This window comes from Manis javanica, chromosome 8 (genome assembly GCF_040802235.1).
Source record: "Manis javanica isolate MJ-LG chromosome 8, MJ_LKY, whole genome shotgun sequence".
NCBI classification, from domain to species: Eukaryota; Metazoa; Chordata; class Mammalia; order Pholidota; family Manidae; genus Manis; species Manis javanica.
In genome coordinates, this window is record NC_133163.1 from 102,278,139 (window position 1) to 102,298,512 (window position 20,374).

The 20,374-nt window shown below is 42.2% G+C and overlaps 1 protein-coding gene across 4 annotated transcripts in view; it reads right to left on the reverse strand.

The window, feature by feature from the left end:
• Positions 1-11,882, reverse strand: part of MYO5A (myosin VA) — a 182,592-nt gene extending 170,710 nt beyond the window's left edge. For 2 of the 4 annotated variants that reach the window (XM_037021015.2, XM_037021011.2), the window contains exon 1: positions 11,562-11,882. In XM_037021015.2, the coding sequence (XP_036876910.1) occupies positions 11,562-11,588 (27 nt within the window). In that variant the 5' untranslated portion in view covers positions 11,589-11,882. The remainder of the gene's footprint in view (positions 1-11,561) is intronic. The other 2 variants (XM_073211863.1, XM_037021014.2) reach the window with 1 other exon arrangement.
• Between the last annotated feature and the right edge of the window lie 8,492 nt (positions 11,883-20,374).

Sequence of the window (20,374 nt, forward strand, 5' to 3'; positions counted from 1 at the left end):
GGGCCTGGAAGAACTAATTCATGAACAGAGTGGAGAAAGGCAGGCAAGAAGACTGCTACAAAACAGGAAAACGGCAACCTGGAGAGCTCTTGACTTAAAGTGAAGGGTGAATGCCAGGGGGAAACAGGACATGGTGCAGGCCAGGGGAAAGGTATATCAGGAAGGGCCTTGTGCATTACAGCCTCACTACCAAGGTGTGGTCCTCTGTCCAACAGCAATGGCATTACCTGGGAGTTGTTCGAAATGTACTCTTAGGGCCCCATCACAGAACTTCATCAAAATTTCCATTTTAACAAGATCCCTAGGTAATTCAGAAGGACACCAAAGTTTAAGAAGCTGTACACTAACAAATTGATTCTCAAAACAAAATGCTATGGGGAATTTCAAGCAAGACGGTAGCATGATCAGATATGTGCATTACATAAAGTTCACTCTGGTAGCAGAAGGGAAAACAGTTACAGGAGGTAAGACTAAACAATTGCTTAGGAAGCTGTTACAGAATACAAGAAAGAAATACTACAGACCCAAATACAGTAAGGATAGTACCTTACTACAAATGGTAAGTGATTTGCTAGGGTACAGTGGGTGAGGGGGGGTGCTCTGTAAATCAATACAACTTCTCAGTTTTTGATTTGGGTTAATGTTGATGCCATTCACCAGACAGGGAATACAAATAACAACAATTATAGAGCTAACAGATCACAAATACGTACCAGATATTATTCTAAGTGCTCTGCATGAACCACCTCATTTAACCCTCCTAATATCCTTACTAAGTAGGTTTTAATATTATCCCATCCTATAGATGAAGAAATTAAGACACAGAGAAGTTAAAATAAGATACAGTGGCAAGAACAGGGAGGGAGGGAAGAGAGGAAAATCCAATTTTGAATGTGCCAGGTTTGAGGTGCTTGTAGAGATGTCCATAACGTAGTTGTGTGCCGGGGATCTAGGTTTGTAGGGAGAGCAAGTAGGTTAGAAACAGAGATTTGAAAGTCATCAGCACATGTTTGGTGCTCTTCAAGACTGAGTCAGGCCACAGTGGAAGGGAGTGTAGGTTCAGGACAGAGCCTAGGAACACCAATACCTAAAGGGCAATAAGAGGTAGCTGATCTTATGAAGAAGACAAAGCAGCCAAAAAGGAGAACGATAGCTAAAACTGAATAGCAACAAAAATAACTGCTAACATTTTATAATTAACATTTATAATCATTACTAGTCTAAGCATTTTTGTATGTTAAATAATTTAACCATCATTAAAACTGCATGAGGTCCAAATTATTATCCCCATTACAAAAATGAGGAAATTGAGGCACAGAGAGGTTTAGTAACTTGGCTGAGGTCACCCAAAAAGTGAATGGTGAATACAGGATTCAAATCAGAAATAAAACTTTTACGTGTAGAGTCCTTGCCTTAACTGCTATGATGCACTGATACACCATCTCTCATTCAGGGACCAGGACAGGTGGAAGCCAAGGAAGGACACAGGTGTAACAGAGCCCTCAGAACAGTGTCTGGTCCACGGTAAAGCCTTGGTAAATATTAACTAATATTATTTGATAATTATACTGCCATGAAGTCACGTATTTATATAAGCCACAATTTTTAGAAGAAAACAAATGACAACTAAATAAGGTAAAAATCAAGGTTTTAGTGGAGGAAGAAAAGCAAAGAAATTCCCAAGTATGCTAAAGCTTCAATTCAGTTTCTTATTCCTTCAATATCTAAGTTCCCACACAATCAACCTTAAACCACATTTGTGCCTACCAGTCCCTATGGAGGACTGCTGTTCTGGGCAATAACCCGCAGGCTTCACAAACCCCAAAACACTTCTGAGCACAAGGAGTCCATTCCAGGGTGCTGTCTTTAGCACTGGGTGTATTTTGCTCCACTTTAATTATTTTAAAGCAAATACTAGATGCTGAAGGTCTCTCAGATTCTTGACTGCCCATTGAAGGCAAACTCGTTCTCTAACCACTCCAGACAAATGGTAGTTTTTTCTAATTAAGAGGACATGTCATCTACAATGAGATGATAACATATTTTCAGGTAACTGTCAACTGAAAATTGTATTGTTTATACTTTGAAGAACGTATCTTCATGCTTTTGCTCTCTTTTAAAAATTCTTTCCAATTCAATTATTCTATCCATTCAAATTTTCCCAAAATCAAGGAGAAAGGGTGAATAAGAGCAACAATGAAGAAAATGGTCAGCAAAAGGAAATAGCTTAGATATCCCAAACGTTATGTTTTTGAAGTAAGTTTATATATTTCTACTCTAAGAGGAGTTCTTAAAACAGAATAGAGGTACCGGATGGCAGAAAGCATCTCCCAGAAGTAGGACATCTGGTCACTCTAGCCCTGAGGCAATGTGCATAAAAAGTGCTATTTTTTAAATGAAATAAAAGTGAATACTCTATCCTCTATAAATGTAAATGCTAACCCTTGCCAGAGAGAGTTGGAATCTAAAAAACTGACTAATTCAAACAAAGATGTATATACAGAGATGTTCATCATAGTAAACTTCTTATAACAGTGAAAATGGGAGAGGATTAAAGATGGAGGCATGAAAAGATGAGACAGAAACCTCCTCCCAAAACCACATACAATGTGAAAATACAGCAGATACATCAAATCCTGAAAGAGCAACAGGAAAGAAGGCTGCGGCAGACTGTTTACACCTGGGGAAACCAGCAGACCTCAAGGAAAAGGGTAAAGTACCAATGCTGTGATCCGGAGGGACCCAAGCCCTTCCCTGACCCCAGCTCACTGGGGGAGGAAGAGAAACAGAGCAGGGGAGGGGGTGGAGGCCTGGGACTGCTGAACACCTGGTGCTGGAGATCTGCTCTAGGAGCACGAACCTACATTATAATAGTGAAAATGTCCAGCAGTAAATAAATCACTGAGTATTTTATCTCACATGGTGGAATATCATACAGCCATTAAAAACATTCTATAAAAATTCTCACAATACATAACTAAGTTTTTAAATATAAAAATTACCATTATGAATGAGATAAAAGACTTAAGGAAGTAAATTAGTAGTTGACATAATGGTATAATTAGTTTATGTTTCATTTTCTTCTTTTATGTTTCTGTATCTTCTAAATTATCTATAATGTATCATTTCTATAAGCAGGAAAAAATGACTAAAAAGTCCATTTTTTTTAGGTATTTTTCAATTAATCTATTTTTTTTTAACTCTTCCCCGCTTTTTCTTACCCTAGTCCAAGGCTTTAGGTCTAGGTCAGAGGTTCTCAAGAAGTGGCAGGAAGGAAGGGGATTTGGCCCTCCAGGGGATATTTGGCAAAGTCAGGGATGAGAGATGCTACTGGACCTAGCAGATAAAGTTTAGGGATTTGAACTAACTATCTTCAATATATAACACAAGCCCCCAGGAAAAAAAAAATTACCTAGCTTACCAGGTCAATGGTGCCCAGGCTGAGAAATTTTGGTGTAGGATAAAAAAAATGAGTATAAACAGGAAGAGTGGATTAACATACATTAGTTCTAGTGGGTTTAACTTCTCATTTCTAAAATAAGATTATATACATGTATTTTTTTCTAATTGTTGAACATTTAATCCAGGCTTTTACCCAAATCCCTTATTAAAACATACTTCCTGAATTAATCCATTCCAAAATTCTGAAGGATAGTTAAATAAGTATTTTGAAAATTGTGTGTGTATACTTTCAAAAGCTGTAAATTTTTTCACTGATTCACTTCCAAAATGACAGCTGTATCCTCCCTTAAAAATAAATAACTTAGCATTTTGATTTGTGTATCACCTTCTTAGTCACCTTCTAAGTCCCTTATATCAACTTAGGATATAATAATAAAATATTTGTGAAACTTCAAAAAAAAATACACATTCCCTGATGTTATGGAAAACATCTCAGGAGTTCTGCTAACATGAACATGACGCCTGCCAAACTAAAAGTAGGATTTTCCTCAGCTTGAGCACACAGAGACCACTTCTGTGTAATAGTTTCTTAAGTACCAATACAAAAATGTTTTGAAGAGATCATATTTTTGAAGGTCTAGCTGGTCATCTTACTGTATATACTCCAGTATGGTAAGATGAAAAACTAAGTTCTAATTAATCTAACTACTCTAAAAACTAATCTAACACAAGAGTGTTTAATTGTTTAAAACACATATATACTTATATAAATAAAAAATGATTTATGTAAATCCATACAAAATTACTTCCTATTGTGAAGTCAGATTCAGGAAGTGGGTAATAAAACAGAAGTACATGGATCTGAGGAAATGAAGTACTGTCCTCATTCTAAGTTACTAAATAACAATTCATTCCATAAGAATTTATTTTATTCCACTGTAGGGGTGTGTGTATTTGGTTATAAGAAAGCACAATGAAGCTTTGGGGGTGGGGGGTAGATGAAGTAGTAGGGGGATCAAGAAGTAGATGACAGGTGGAAGGTAACAGAACAAGACAGAACACTGGACATGAATCAGGGATAATTTAGACAGTCAAAAGGAAGGATTAAGAAATCTTTGGGTGAAGATAGGGGAAGAGAATAATATATACAAGCAAGGATGTGAAGAAAATAGGGAGAAATAAAATGCTGAGGAAATATGGCAGAAAGAGATCAGAAGGAAAGGTGACATGGGGTTCATAGCCCAATTAAGGCTGAATGAAAAATACTTTTCACATCTTCAGTCTCTGAGATGCTTTAAATAACATTTGCTTATATGGATTCTCTGTGACCTTTTTTTTTCTTTAATTCAAAATGATTCTCCAGTGGAAAGATATGCAGTCTCCTCCTGGTCACGTAAAACCCTCCCACTCTTCTGCTCAAGATCAGAAAAGAAGAGGCAGATTTCAATCACTTTGTCATTTTAGTTACTTACTCATAGATTGAGGATAATTGTTTTGTTTTGTCTATCCAGCACCATTGTTTCTGATGGAGAACAGCTTTCAGCCACCCCATCAGGTCTGAGTAAGGCTATTTATCAAGATGCCCTGTCCTCCCACTGGTTCTCTGAGATGAGCATGACTTGACTATTCACAGTATTTTTTCTGCATTGCATACACAGCATGGTGAAAGGAGAGGGCATATGACCCCAAGGGCAAACAGAGCTCCTCTACCAGGCTCTCTTCCTCCAGGCCCAGAGCTCAACGATCACATGGTCCCCAGGTACTGCTGACCATCTTTTTTCATCCTGAGAAGGGCTGTCCAGAGGATGAAACCAATGTCAGACAGCACAATTTGACAGGATAGTCAGTGACATCTGAGCCTTGAATCCAGCCATAGTGATTTGGGTCATATAAACAAATAAAATCCTTTTAGGCTTTGAGTTGTGTTCTGTTGCTTCCAACTAAAACAGCTCTGGAGGGTAAACTGCATAACACTGCCAGAGGTCTGGCAAGTTGTGTGTCAGAACTATGACCTATGAATTATCTAGATCCTTTTTATTTATCTACTACATCTTAGCTGATATATAATAACGAGGTAATGAGTTGCATAAATGTAAAGCTTGATGTTTAAAGTAGAAATTCGTTTTAAATGACATATTTATTTATTTCAGATCTAACAAGCATTCCTACTAAACAGAGATTTGATGTTATAAACTTCAGTACTCTTGATGTTTTCCCAGTTCATCTTCACCTTTCTAACCTAAAGAGTTCTAGCCTTTCAATCTGTCTAGTCTTTTCACTGACCTCATCATTTTATTTCTCCCATTCGGAAATTCCTTTAGTTTCATATTTCTCAAGAAATAGAAACCCCAACCACACACAGAGGATTTCTGGCCAGGACAGCAGGTTTTTGTATGAGTTACCAAGAAGAAACAAAACTTGTCATTTTTGTGTCCAGTTTGCCCCAGTCTTGCACTGGGCTCATATTTTGGGCCACAGTAGCATATAAGGCCAAGGAGATAGAACACCCATGAGCACTTTGGAGCTTGATTTCAATCAAGTTTGGAACCATTATTTTGGAACCAAAACATAATTACATCATCCCTAAAGTCTACAGTCGGCAAAAAGCGTGTTACACAAGTTAAAGCATGTTTAAAGCTAATGGCTGCTGGTTAAGAAGACTTCCAATTGAGGAGGTCTAAGAAGAGAAATGAAGAATGTCAGAGGCAATGAAAAAGCCAGGGATAAGTTTCTACAAAGTGTAAAATTCTGTATCAGAACAAACTGAGACTGGCATCAAGGTAGAGGCTTGCAGAACTGCTAAAGGGCAAAGCTGACTAAAGGACATTCTGGACCTAAGGAGACAAGGCTTCAAAGGTAGACACCATTAATAAAGGCAGAGGTGTAACTGTGTGAAGAAAGATTAAACAACTTTAACTCCTTTTCCACCCAGTCCCACCTTCCACTGCCAATCATACTCCACAGAGTGTCACCCAAGGTCAGACTTCTGTATTAAATGTGTCTATTGGTTGGGCTAAGGTGGAAACAACAAATAATTTTGAAAACGAACAGCTCCTCCCTCTGCACTAGTGAGCTAACACAACTCCAGTTAACTCTTGGAATAAGCTGGGGAAGAGAAGAAGCTAAACACAAGGGAACTTTTAAGGGTGATGGAAATGTTCTGTATCTTTGTGGTGATGGTTACATGACAGAATGTATTTATCAAAACTCATTAAACCATACACTTAAATCAGTGAATTTTATTACATGTAAATTATACCTCAATAAAGTTGATTAGAGACAGAGACAGTCAGAGACAGAAGCAGGCACTAGAGGAAAAGGAGAACAAACCCCTCAACACAGAAAAACAGAAAGTTTGGGAGGACCACTGTGGGACAGAGGACATGCCTGTCGTGGTAGAGTGAGAGGGGCACGGTTGCCCACACAATATTTTACTACGACCAAAACTTTTTCCACAAATCAGCCAGGGGCTTATATTTTCAATAATACTTTATACTTCTTTAGGAACTGCCTAAAATGGAGACATATAAATCCAAGTCTAAACTCCAGTGGGTCATGTACCCATGGATTCTACCAGAAGAGACAAAAAATTGACCACAAAGAGAAAAAACAGGGAAGCTTAATTACCTGCTGAGGTAAGGAAAGGGGTTCATCTCTCATCTCCCACACTCTCCTATAGAACAGTTAGCACCTACACATCCTGCCCCAGCCCTTTAGAGGCTGTAGTTAAATTCCAGGAATTCTATTCACAGACCTTTCCCCAGGTCCCCCTTCTTTAAAAAGCTAGAGCACCAGGAAGATTTAAACTGTTTACCCAGCAGTAGCAACTCTCATTAAAATGAGAACATCTTTGTAATCTTTCAGTCAGTGGGTAATACACTCTCACACTTCAAAAGAGTACAAATTTCAAGAGAAAATCATGAGCATTCTGCTTTGCTCAAGCAGGCTGAAAAAGTATTTTGAGTAGCTTACAAGTTCCAGAGAGTCAGCAAAAATACATGATATTATGGGAATTCACTTCCAGTCTCCAAAGCTGGACTACTGATGTTAATTTACAGTATTCCCTCTCCTTCCCATCCTATATCCAATCCACCAGAGATCTGACTCAGATGTGTCCCCTCGTTTCCCACATCTTCGGCCTACACCTCAGTCTACCAGACCTTCATCATTGTCCATTCTGTTTCCTGCGACAGTTGCCTTGGTCTCCCTGGCCCCCGGCTCTCCTCTCTGTTACTCATCCTGTTTAACATGCCTGAAAGTGTGCTTACTCGTTTAACCACTTCTCTACACCCTGCTTCATTCCAGAAGTGGACTAATGATTCCAAACTATTATTTTCAATCTGTCTCTCTCTTGTGGAAGTATTTTTTCAATCATCCAACAAATACTGAATGAGCACCTACTATGTGTAAGACACTGTGCTAAGCTGTAAGAGGTGAACAAAACCCCCTGATCAGCATATCAGGGGCCTACAGTATTGTGGGAATGGCAGATACATACTGAAATAACTACAATAAGAAAGAAGTGTGTACAGATCCTTAAGACAGAACTGCCTGCTGGATGTCAAATAAAATCAGAACCGGTACAGAAGAAGTAGAATATGAGAAACAAGGAAAAGGCTGCTGAGGTTTCCAACCTGAGGGGCCTAGGAGAGTAAGTGTTGTTAAAGGGCCTCAGGACATCAGGAGGAAATACAAATGGAAGGGGCAAGATGGTGGCTTGAGGAAAGTGAATGTGTGTACTTGCCAAACATGAGATCAGGGCACACGATCAGAGATGAGCTTTCATCCTGCTTTAACATGCTGGAAGCAGTCAGAAATGTAATTTCAACACCAAAATATTAGAATTTCCACCACTGGTAGTTCAAAGGACTACAGCATAGAATATAAAACCGGAACTGTCCCAGAAAAAAATCTATGCCATATGCTTCAGTAGATATGAGGGATATGGTAGGAAAAGAAGATAAAGATATACAATCTACTGACCTACATAGCTGTTTCACCTAGGAAAGTTGACATGGCTTCTCAAGCAGGGGTTTTAGATTGTTTTGTACAAAACAATTCTACAGCATTTATGGTGCTACCCTTTGTGTCTCATGTAAGGAGGACTAGCATATCATCTTTTTACTTACTATTGGTGATCCATCTAGGTCTAATTAATAAACCCTGATCCACAAATGCTAAACCCTTTGAAGTTGCTGAAAGCATCCATGGGTGGTACTATGATTCAGATATCCACTGGCAAGTCAAGACTAGCAAATACTTTCACAATCAGAAGCAATGAGATATCACAGCCACCTTCAATCCTTTTGGGAAAAAAGCTAGGAGAGTCTAAAAACGAAGACATTTAAGGAAACTCTATGAATATAATAAAAACCATGGAGTCGTACACTTTAAATTGATGAGTTGTATGGTACATCTTAATAAAGCTGTTATTTTAAAAACAAATCTATTTTGGCCAAAATGATAGTTCAGAAACATTATATCCTAGCAACCTAGCCCTTGCCCTTGAAATGTTCATAACTGTTAGGAAATTTTACAAAATGGAAGTCCTGCTAAATTACTATGACAAAACGATTATCATCTTAGCTAAAAAGAGTAAACTAAATAAACAGTCTCTCACCTTTCACTGTAATAGATGCTGATCCATATTGCACTTCAAAATCTGCCTTTTTAGCATTGAATGATGTTTTTCTAAAGGTCACTTTTCAGATTTAACCACCGTGTTGAATACCATAATTATGGCATGTCACTAATACATCTTTCCTTGTAATTTACCCCAGAACTTCCTTCCCTATAATCCTCTGCAAAGGAAAAATCCTTGTGTTTATCCATTGATACTACTTCAAATGATTTTCCTCATTAAAATAATCACCTCCCAAGCTTTTATCTTTAGAATTATTCCAACCTTCCTCATGTCCTAACCTGTTCCCTAACTTCTTTTAATAAATACCACATAAGCTATCCGTACTGCTATTGAGGTAACAGTAGGTTACTTAGGTTACATTATGCCTTTGGAGATTCAAAGTGAGTCAAGAATATAAGAAACAGATTGTAAGCCCTTTAAGGGAAAGGACTATGTCTTGTTCATTGTTAGAACCTCTCAACTTTAAGCAGAGTACCTGGCATCCAGGAGGTGCTAGATAAATATCTTTGCCCACCATTAAGCTAAGGCCCAGTCACAAAAAATAATTAGCCAACAAATAGCCAAGTGACCAGATTATTCTTAGGCATAAGTGTATTTAGGGAAAGGCAATCCAAGCTCAACTTCACTCTTGATGTCTAAACCAGTATGTCTTTATGAAGTCAAATTCTGTATCAGATGGTGATAAAGCTGAGACCAAAGGCCCAAAACCTTGCAATTTCAGTTCACAGTCTCTTTTTTATTTTTTTCTCACAAATTATCTTGGGGAAAAAAAGGAGATCCAAAATCCAAGAGCAATATACTATCCAATCAGTCTCTAGCTAGCAGCCTACAATTCATCAGCTCAAGGATAAACTCACACAATGGAGAGTTGGAGGGCTATACAACTAAAGAATGTTTGTAGACTGATAGTATCTCTGTGAAAATGACTCTGATATTTCTTAGTCCTTACCTTCTAAGTTTATTATAAAGATTAAATAGGTTAATATTAGTAAAGCACTTATAACAGTACTGGGCACATAGCACTATGTAAATGTATGTTAATAACAGAAATTCAGATCGGTTTCCAATTGCATTCACTGATACATTAGAGATCTACTATGCCTAAGGAAATTACCAAGTTTAGAGAGAAGTTTCAATTGTGCAGTCTGTAAATCTGGGACTGGAAAGAAAGGGGTCCCAGAGAATGTTTCATGCAAACTCTTCATTTCATGATTGAAGAAATTAATCATATACCTCATAGTCATAGAGGAATTCACAGGTTAAAAAAAGCTTTCTCATCTATTATTAAGTTTGATTCTCATAATAGCCTTGTACAAGATGCAGCACAGGTTTAATTAGCTCCATTTACAGATGAAGAAACCGAAGAAAGGTTAGTGACTTGCCCAAGGTCACACAGTGAGTGAGTGGAGGGGTGGGGCTAGAATCCTGGTCTCTTGATGACTGGTCCTGTCCTCTTTCTCCTGTAACATGCTGCCACTTGGACCCTAGACTTCCTTCGGTCACACTTGAAAGCAATTACTCTGGGACACTAAGTGGAGATACTGCTGCAAATGTGAACTTCAACAGCTAAGAAGATTCTGTTAACTAGAATTAGAGTTAATTATAGCTGGCAAAACATCTACATACACAGGAGTTACAGCATAAAATGCCATGAACTACACACATTCACAAAGGATACCACACATTGCCCAAGACAAATTTTCAAAACAGTCTTCAATGGGACAGTTCTCCAAAATATGAGATCACCGGTCACACAGAGTACTGGTGTCAGTATAAGAAAGAAAAGGCTGCCACTTCCCTTAAACTAAACCCAGAAGGGAAAGGCTCGCCCCAGCGGATGATGAAGACATGGAGCCTAACAAGGCTCTAAGGGATTACACGCAGGCTGCAAACTCCCAGCGACAAATGAGTACCGACCATCCCAGCGCGTGAATCAGCTCGCATTTATGCGGCTGCATCTTCCCCAGGGGCTCACCACCCTAGGGCAGCAACCTGAAACCAGGCGGCTGAAGGTGAAAATCGACCCGCGAGCGTTTGCAGGATTCCAAATAATCTCACGGAAAGGCTGGCTGGCGATAGAAGTGGCACCGCATACCAACACAAGATGTTATTTTAAGCGCGTGTCCCCAAGGGAGGGCCCATCTGATCTACCAGATCAAGCATCCCCACCCGCTAGGATTTTTCCTAAACCAAGCCGGAGGGCAAGGCAATCCTGACCCAGGCCCGCCCCCATTAAAAGCACACGGGCCCCTTTCCACTCAGAAACCCACTCTGCTCCCAGCCCAGGCAGCGTGGCAGGGGCCGGAGAGACCCTCCGAGGCAGGCCTCCTTCCGTCGCCTCGATCCTGAACGCCAGAAAGAGGAAGGCGCCTCTGCGGACGAGTGACGGGCAGGGCCGGGGCTGTGAAACGCTCGGACAGCGGGCGGCGCAGGCCCCCGCCCCTCCCGAGCCTGACAGCCGAGGGCGCCGGGCGCACGGCCCCCTCCCCCTGGCGCGGCGCGCGGGGCGCCTTACCTTTGTGTAGAGCTCGGACGCGGCCATGGCGGGGCCCCGCGGCGCCGACGCCCCCCGCCTGTGCGGAGGCCGCACCTCGCCTGGGCGGCCGCCCGCGCCGACTAAGAAGCACCCGGGCAGCCGCCAGCCGGAGCAGGGCCGCGCCGGGCGGGGCGGGGCGGGGCGCAGCGCCTCAGGCGCGGCCGGCAGGCGCGGTCCTCGCCATCACTGCCGGGCTCGCCGCGAGCGGGCGCGAGCGCGCAGCGTGCCCGGGGTCCTGGCGGTACGCGCTGCAGCCCCCTCGGCGGCCGGTGCTGCCGCCGCCGCCCTGTGCATTGTGGGAGCGGGCGGAGGCTACGCTCAGCGCGACTGCTCCCACGGGCTGGCGGCGCCGAGCTTCGGGAGCCCACGAGCCCGCGCCGGGGCCCTCGCCGGCCGCACACTCGCCCTGGGGGCGCGTCGCAGCGCAGACGTCCCCACGCCGAGCGACCCCGGACCCCGCAGGATAGCCCAGCCCCCGCCAGGGGCGGCAATAGCTGGTGTCCCTGAGGGTGTCCAGGTGAACGGCTGGGAATGTCCTGGCTGCTTCTCCTGTCCTAACAAGCATTTCTAGCAAAGGATTTGGGGGAGGCTTTTCGGCAGTCCACAGTATGTCCTGGAACTCCAGAACAGTCTACTTAGCAGCAGCGGTCTGGGAGCTGGGCAGTAAGGACCGGGAATGAGATAAAGAATCACCAAGGTGATCCTAAACACCATGGCATCTACGGTATCTTGAAACAAGATACCCCCAGGGAGCAGCCCAGGCGCCTGTGTGTTTGAGGAGGTGCCTACTCTTCTGCCTCCGACCCCTTTCGCGCCCTGGACCCCTGGTGATTATCGGCTCCTTACTGCCACCTGAAGCCAATGCAGATGCCACTCGAAACTTGCTGGGGCTCTTGTGGAAAGTCTACACGGCAGTTTAACAATGTATCAAAAGGTCAAAGTAATTTCAGAAGCAGCATTCAATCTACTCACTGATATCCTTGCACGTCAAGCGCAAGAATATGGTCTTGACACGCCCACTCTCCTGTTGTCTTCACCCTCCACCTCCTCCCCAGCCACACGTTCACTGCTAGTTGACTCATCTCCGTATCTTTTCATCTCAACCTCTTTTTAGTGTGCAATCATTCTTTTTTCTTTGAACTCTTAAGCGATGCTCAGTGTCAGCCATAGAAATTCAGAATGGTTTCTATCAAGACCATCTCGCAAAGCTGCCACCCTTGGTTGGGTGTGTGTGTTTTGCATGTATATTTGAAGGAAGTCCCGTGGCGGAGACTTGGAGCCAGTCCTCATTCCCTGGAACTCTGGCCCCTCCTTCCCTTGCCCACTGCCCAAAATCTCCTAAGAGATGCTGGAGGTAAGGGCTACAGAATCCAAAGCCCTACAGAATTTTCTCTGCTGCTTCCAATTCTAAAAACAAACCTCTATCGTGTTTTTGGGTCCCACCCTTTCGTTGCCCAGAGATAAAAAAGAAAAACATGTAGTCATGATCATTACAACAGGAAGACAGCTGGTTTGAGGTTTAAAAGGCTTGAAGTCTACTCCTTGCAGTTTCTTCATACCTTGTACAAGGCGGTAATCACTCTGTTTTCTCACCCCTCAGATAATACCTACCTCCCAGAACTGTTGAAAAATGCCAAGTATGACGACCACAGCGTTCAGCGCATGTCACCCCAGCATATGCTACTTTGGCATAATGACTCTTTTGAGTTGGGAGTACTTGAAAAACAGCAAATATAAGAAAAACACTCTGATCTTTCTTTTTCTTAGAAGCAGGAGATGAATTCCTGTATGAAAGATGTCCTCCCTGTACCAGAAGTAATATTCTTAATCATCCAAGGAGGAGAAGCTGAGGCCAGGAGAATTCTGTACAGACCTTGTTAAAAAATTCTTTTCTTTTAGCCTTGCCACACAATTTAGTCACTTTTCCACAGTGCTTCTTTTGTTCATTTGTGTGTGTGGGGGGGTCTTCATTTCCTTACAAATGTTCCCATGGTGTAAAACTTAATATAAATTTGTATGCTTTTCTCCTGTTCATCTGTCTCTGTCAGACCCAGCCAGGGACCCAAAGAGGGTCAAGGAAAACTTTTTCTTCCCCTACACTGAGAAAAAGCTAAAAAACTGAAAGGGTCTTACAGATGTAAGTGCTTTTCTTTTTCTTTTTTCTCCCAATTAATGTCAAGGAGAAAAAGGAAGTAGAATTATTCTCTTCTAATTTCTGAACATATGCATTCAACAACTCAAATATTTGGGGTGATAGTAGGAGGCAGATAGTGGGGATGAGAAAAGAAGGGTCTTCTACGCTTGGCTTTACCTCATTAGGAAGAGGAGTAGACTTACAGGCCAGAAGAAGCAACAAGGAAACCGTGATGGCTGGCCTCTCCTGCCTTACCCATGGATATTCACAGTCCCAAGCACCTTGTCATTAGTGAACTATGGAAACCTACAATAGTTATAACTTAACAAGGATTTAGGATTCCTTCCACCTGAAGAGTAGCCAAAGAACATTGTAAATTTTATTTTAAATTAATAAAGTTCTCAGTTATTGCTTATAATAGGGAACACTTTCATGTGGGGTGTTTTCAAATAAAAACAATGTTCAAAGTAATGTGAAAAATCCCTCTCCTCCAAAGCATTCCTGGGTATTACGTTTTCAACAACTACTGAGAGCTTTGACATACTAGAAACTGTTCTACATGCTGAGGACTCAGGAGTGAACAAAACAGATAAAACCCCTGACCTCATGGAGGTTACATTCCAGTTAGAGACCCAGAGAATTTTAAAGCAGAAGGTGAAGGTGTTAGTGTTAAGTGTACTAGTTTGCCCTGGCTGCCATGAGAAAGTAGCACAATAGGTGGTTTAAACAGTAATGTACTGATGGTGTGCAGGCTCACAGTCCCAGGGGTGGTCCCTTCCAGATGCTGGGAAGAATCTGTTCTATGCCTCTGGCCTATGGCCTAGTGGTTTGCCAGCCATCTTTGGCATTTGCTGGCCTCTGCAGCATCATCCCAATCTCTGTCTTTTTCTTTACACGTGTTTCTGTGTCCAAATTTCCCCTTTTCATAGGGACACAGACATATGGGATTATAGCCCATCCTAATGACCTCATCTTAACTTGGTCATGTGCAAAGATCCTACTTCCAAAGGTGTCCTTCATAGGTACTTGGGGTTAGGATTTCAACATCTTTTGGGGGGACACAATTCAACCATAACAAGTGTGCAATGAAGAAAAGCTAAACGGAGAAGAATGTGTGAGGACCAGCAATTTTAGTAGGGTGGTCATTGCTTTATGAAAACTGAAGAATTATTTGAAGGCCTATTATGTGCCAGCACTTAAGATAAAAACAGAGATGGTCCCTGGCCAGGGGGAGCTCGCTGTAATGGGTGGCTGCAGTGGTAGAGGCAGTCCCTGCTACATGGTCATATATAGTAGTGATTCTAATTCTACAAGATTGGCCCAATTCTAGAGGCAGAGGCAAAGTACTTTGTTACTGGTTATAGTACTTTAGTTGGCATGTACATATTCTAATAATAAATGTTTCAGAGGACTAGGCACTCAGCATAGGTGACATTTAGTGGGTGGGGAAGTATCCCAAATAGTTCATGAAAGGTCCAAATGGTTATATGGATGGGAGGTCTTTATGACTAAAGGATATGTAAAGGAACAGCCTGAAGGAACTAGGCAATGAAGCCTAGAAACCAAAGTTAAGACTAGAGAAAACTGACCTCAAAACCTTTTGAAAGATGGAAGGCAGGCATAGGAAGCAGTGGCTTCCCACTCCGTGGCTTCCCTAACTCCAGGTGGTTATTACGCTAGCTCCCTCTCACCTGTGTGCTGCGAGGCCACATTTTAAGGCTCCCCAGGCAATGAGAATAAAAAGTAGAGTACTTAAGTCCCAGGGTACAATTATTTTTTATTAACAGTACCTGTTAATCTAATTCTAGATTCTAATCTTCTGTTTCCAAAAACATCTATCTGATCTCTCTCTAGCCCGTGGTTCCCAGTCTTCCGCCTGTGTCCTGACCACCTGCTATTAACCAGCCTCTGCATCACTATGCCTAGCTCTGTGACAGCTGATTCCCCCTATCAGTTGTTGTTCTGCATCTTGAAATCCTTTCTGCCCAAATCCAAAGCACTCACCTGCTTTATCTTGCCTTGGTCTTTCTGGATTACTTAATTTTAAGTACTTACTAGCACTTCATTCTGTACTTCCTACAGCCACAGACACATACCTACCTTCCTTGTGGTCACAGTGTAAGATTCTCCTGGTGTAAATGACTTAGAATCAAATGACCTAGATTCTAATCTCAGTTCTAACCTGGGTAAAGCCATCTAGCCAATGTGAACCTTCTTTTGTTTTTTAGTAAACTTTAGAACAGTTTAAGATTCATAGGAAAATTGTACAGAAAACAAAGTTTCCATATACCTGGTGCAATGGACTGGATGTTTATGCCCCAACCCCTACCCTGCACCACCAGCCAAGTTCATATGTTGAAATCCTAACCCCCAAGGAAATGGTAACAGGATGTGAGGCCCTTGGGAGGTGATTAATGGTGCCCTCATGAGTGGGATTAGTGCCCTTATAAAGAGACTCCAGAATGATCCCTCACCCCTTCCACCAAGTAAGGATACAGTGAGAAGACAGTCATCTATAAGGAAGCCAGTTCTCACCAGACACCCAACGTGCTGGTGCCTTGATCTTGGACTTGCCAGCCTCCAGAACTGTAAGAAAGAAATTCCTGTAATTTATAAGCCACCCAGTCTTTGGTACTTTGTTAAGACACCCACAAGCAGCGTGCCTTATTATGAACATCTTACGTTAGTGTGGGACATCTGTTACAATAGTGAACGAATATTGATATATTATCATAAACTAAATTCCATACTTTATTCAGGTTTCCCTAATTTTTACCTAATGTTCTTTTTCTGTTCCAGGATTCCATCCAGGATACCACATAGCATTTAGTCATCATGTCTCATGCAGACATTCTTGGCTGACAGTTTCTCCCTTTCCTTGTTTTTGATGACAATTTTGAGTATACAGGTTAAGTATTTTGTGGAATGTACCTCAGCTGGGATATGTCTTGATCAGACTGGAGTTACAGGTTTTTGTGAGGTAAATCACAGTTTTCATCACATCATGTTAAGGGTCATACTACCAACACAGTATCACTATTGATACCGATATTAAATCATCCACTTTAGGTAGTATTTCTCAAGTGTCTCTATTGCAAAGTTACTCTTTTCCCCATTATAGGCTGAATTGTGTCTCCTCAGAATTCTTGTGTTGAGGTCCTAACTCCCAATAACTCAGAATCTGACTGTATTTTGAGGTAACTAAATTAAAATGAGGTCAATTAGACCTAATCCAGTAGGACCGGTGTCCTTAGAGGAAGAGATTAGGACTGGACATGCACAGGGGGAAGACCGAGTAAGAACACAGGAAGAGGGCCAACCGCCAAGGAGGGTGGCCTCGGGAGAAACCAGACTGGCCAACACCTGGATCTTGAACCAGAATCGTGACGATGAATTTCTGGTAAGCCATCCAGCCTGTGGAACTTTGTTATGGCAACCCTAGCAAACTAATACGTGCCCCCATTTCCAGACTCTTGAATAAAGTCACATTCCACACTTAAGGAGGAGGGAGTTACGCTCCACTGACTTGAGGACAGAGCATGTATTTGGAATTCTATATGGGCATATGGTCTGATGTCCCCCATTTATTCATTCAATCATTTATTTATCAGCAGACTGATGGATATTTATTTTATACTTTGGGTTCTAATTTAATATTATTTTATTTTGCTGCTAAAATTTCTCAAGCTTTGGCCATTGAGAGCTTTCAGTTGGTTGCTGTGGCCCTTTGACATGCCCCACATCAGTGTGTGCTCTGGTTTTGTTTTTCAGTTTTTTCCCAGGGCACTTCCTTATTTTCTAGAAGCACAAGGTGCTGCAGACTCATCTTGTATGTTCCCTCTCCAGTGCGAGAGTCAGCCATTCTCCCAGGAGCCCTGGTTCCTTCTACTGGAGAATGGTATTAGAAACTAAAATCTGGGCCTCGCTGCTACTGGAGTGTTATTGCTTCTAGATGCTCTCAGCCACAGAGAAAGGAAATATGTGTATACTAACCTGTGTATTTACACATATCTATAAACATTTCTATATGTAGTTACTTACATTTATATTAAGCTAACATGAGTTCATCCTGGTATCTCCAGTTCAAATCCATCCATGACCACATAGATCATTCTAGCCTCCCTCCTCGGCTTACCTGTGCTCTCCAGCGGTAAGAAACCTGAGCTTCTCTTCTTTTAATCAGCAAAAACAGAACACACTACTTGTTAAGGGGTTCAAAGGAGATAAAAGAGAAAGTGTACTGGAAATTGGACTGGACTATATAATGCTAAGATATTATTAACCAAATTTTCCGTCCTGTCTCTCCCTACACGTTCCCTCCTTGCCCTGGACTGCCCAGTTCTGTCATGTTGCACAGTTCAGTGAAAGTCAAATCTAGAACTGAGTGACTTTGGAAAGAGCATTTTTGATGGAGAACAAAATGAACCTAGGGGTCAGCCAGAAAGGCTGAATAGCTCAAAGGTAAGGACTGTATAAATGTACTTACTTATTTGAGTATACTACCTGGCTGTATAGTTTTAAAGCCTCTTTTAATTCCTTGAGGCATGTATCAAATGAGTAAGGAAACACTGAATTCCCAGAAGTTCTCACACGCTAGACAACACTGCAGTTTGTATTCGAGGCATATAGGAAGGTATAATGGCATCTGTCATATGTATTTCAAACTTGTGTCAAATTTCTACATTAGTTTGCCTCCTGATAGAAAAATCAGAATCCAAGTCCCCAACGTTTTGCAATTTGGATGCAGTCATGCGATCTACTCTGCAAAGATCAGATTCATTTGCACAAGACTTAGGATATGTGAGCTAATGTGAGGAAATCGGCTCTGCCCGTAACTTCCATTTGCTAGTGAAGGTAGTAGTGGAGACAGCCAAGTTTGGGGAACAGTGGCTACATCCAAGTTGGGCTCTCTGGCTTCAAATGTTTGGTGGTGGCCATGTAGCCGCAGTGGGAGCGGTAGTTTCAATATCAGACCACTGCTGTAGCATGTTTCTGGAGTTGTTCCTAGATTTAGTCAGGACTGTTTCTCCAACCTTCCCAACAATTTTTAAAAGTGATTTGCTATCTTTTGATAAATTCCTTTCTGCTTAAATGAGAGAGAATTACAAATTTGTGATTGAAGAACCTTACCACTATAGAGTGGTGAATGGGAATGACTACAATTCAAGGGTATAATTTATTCCAGAAAATATTTATTGGGTACATAACTATGGTCAGGCACTGGGCTAAGCGTTAAGAGCAAAATAATAAGGTACCTTTCCTGGAAGGGAAGATAAGTGAGATAATACCGGTGTTAGTACAGATGTTGTCTCACAGACCCCTTAACCTCTCCTCATTAAAAAAAATTTTCTTGCTATTCAGCTTGAGTGCTTTCCATTACTTTGTATCCAGTTTGCTTATCTATTCTGCATTCTCTAATCTGCTGTTGATTCCTTTCATTTATTTTATTTTTCATTTTTAATTGTTTTTTTTATATTTTCTCTTTGTTGAAGATCTCCCTGAGTTCATCCACTCTTCTCTCAAGTCCAGGGAGAATCTTTATAATCATTACTTTGAACTCTTTGTTAGGCAGATTGCTTAACTCCATTTCACTTAGTTCTTTTTCAGAAGTTTTGTCTTGTTCTCTTGTTTGGAGCATATTCCTCTGTCTCTTTTTGTTTGACTTCCTGTTTCTGGGAATTAGGTGAAACAGCTGCCTCTCCCCGTCTTGAAGGAGTGACCTTGCGTAGCAGTGTTCCCCGGACGGACTGACGATGTGCCTGGTACCTTGAGCTCGCTGGCTGGAGCCTGAGCGTGTGGGCCAGGGTGTCCAGGGGTGCCCAACACAGGGGCACCTGGGTGGGATAGCGTGAGGCCAAGCAGCTGCAGGCCTGGCAGTTGCAGGGCAACCCCCGCAGGGGGTGCCTTGGTGGGAGGACCTGAGGCCAGGCACAGGTGTCCCAGTGGGCACAGCTCTGGTGCTGCCTCAAGGGGACTGCTGGATCTCAGGGGGCCTCCACAGGGTGACATCAGTAACTGGTGTGAGCTAGGGGCCTGTGGCTAGGGCAGCAGCTGGCAGACCTTGCTCCTGTCCTATCAAGGTGGGGGGAATGTGAACAAGGGCACTAGCCAGGACCTCTGACCCTAAGAGTTTCAGCAGTTCCCCTGCCATTTGGGGGTTGCCCTAGGTTAGTAATTGGGCTTTTTTCATTTATGGTCGTTACCCTTTAAACTGCAGGGTTTTTTCTGTGCCCCAAGACATGCAAACATGTGCTAGAGTTCCTCAGTGACACCCTCTAATGCAGGTCGCCACACTGGGGTGTAGTTCCTGTGGTTAACATGTCTTCATCTCTCCTGTGTCTCTCCTCTTTGTCTCCTTTCTTTGTGGTGCAGGAGCTGTTTGCTCAGCCTTCAGTTCTTCCAGAGTTGCTCTATGTGTAAGTATAGATTTGGTGTGCACATGGGAGGAGGTGAGTTGAGGCTCTTCCTGAAAGGTGTTGATGGTGCATGTAACTATCCACAAAGATGTGCTAACATAAAATACTTCCACTCCCCCTAGGGAATCTGACCTTAAAACACAGGCAAAAAGCAATGGTTGCCATACATGGAATCTAGAAGGTAATGGATTCAGTTCAGGAGAGCAGCTAAGTCCCAAGATGATAGCTGTGCATGAGGGTAA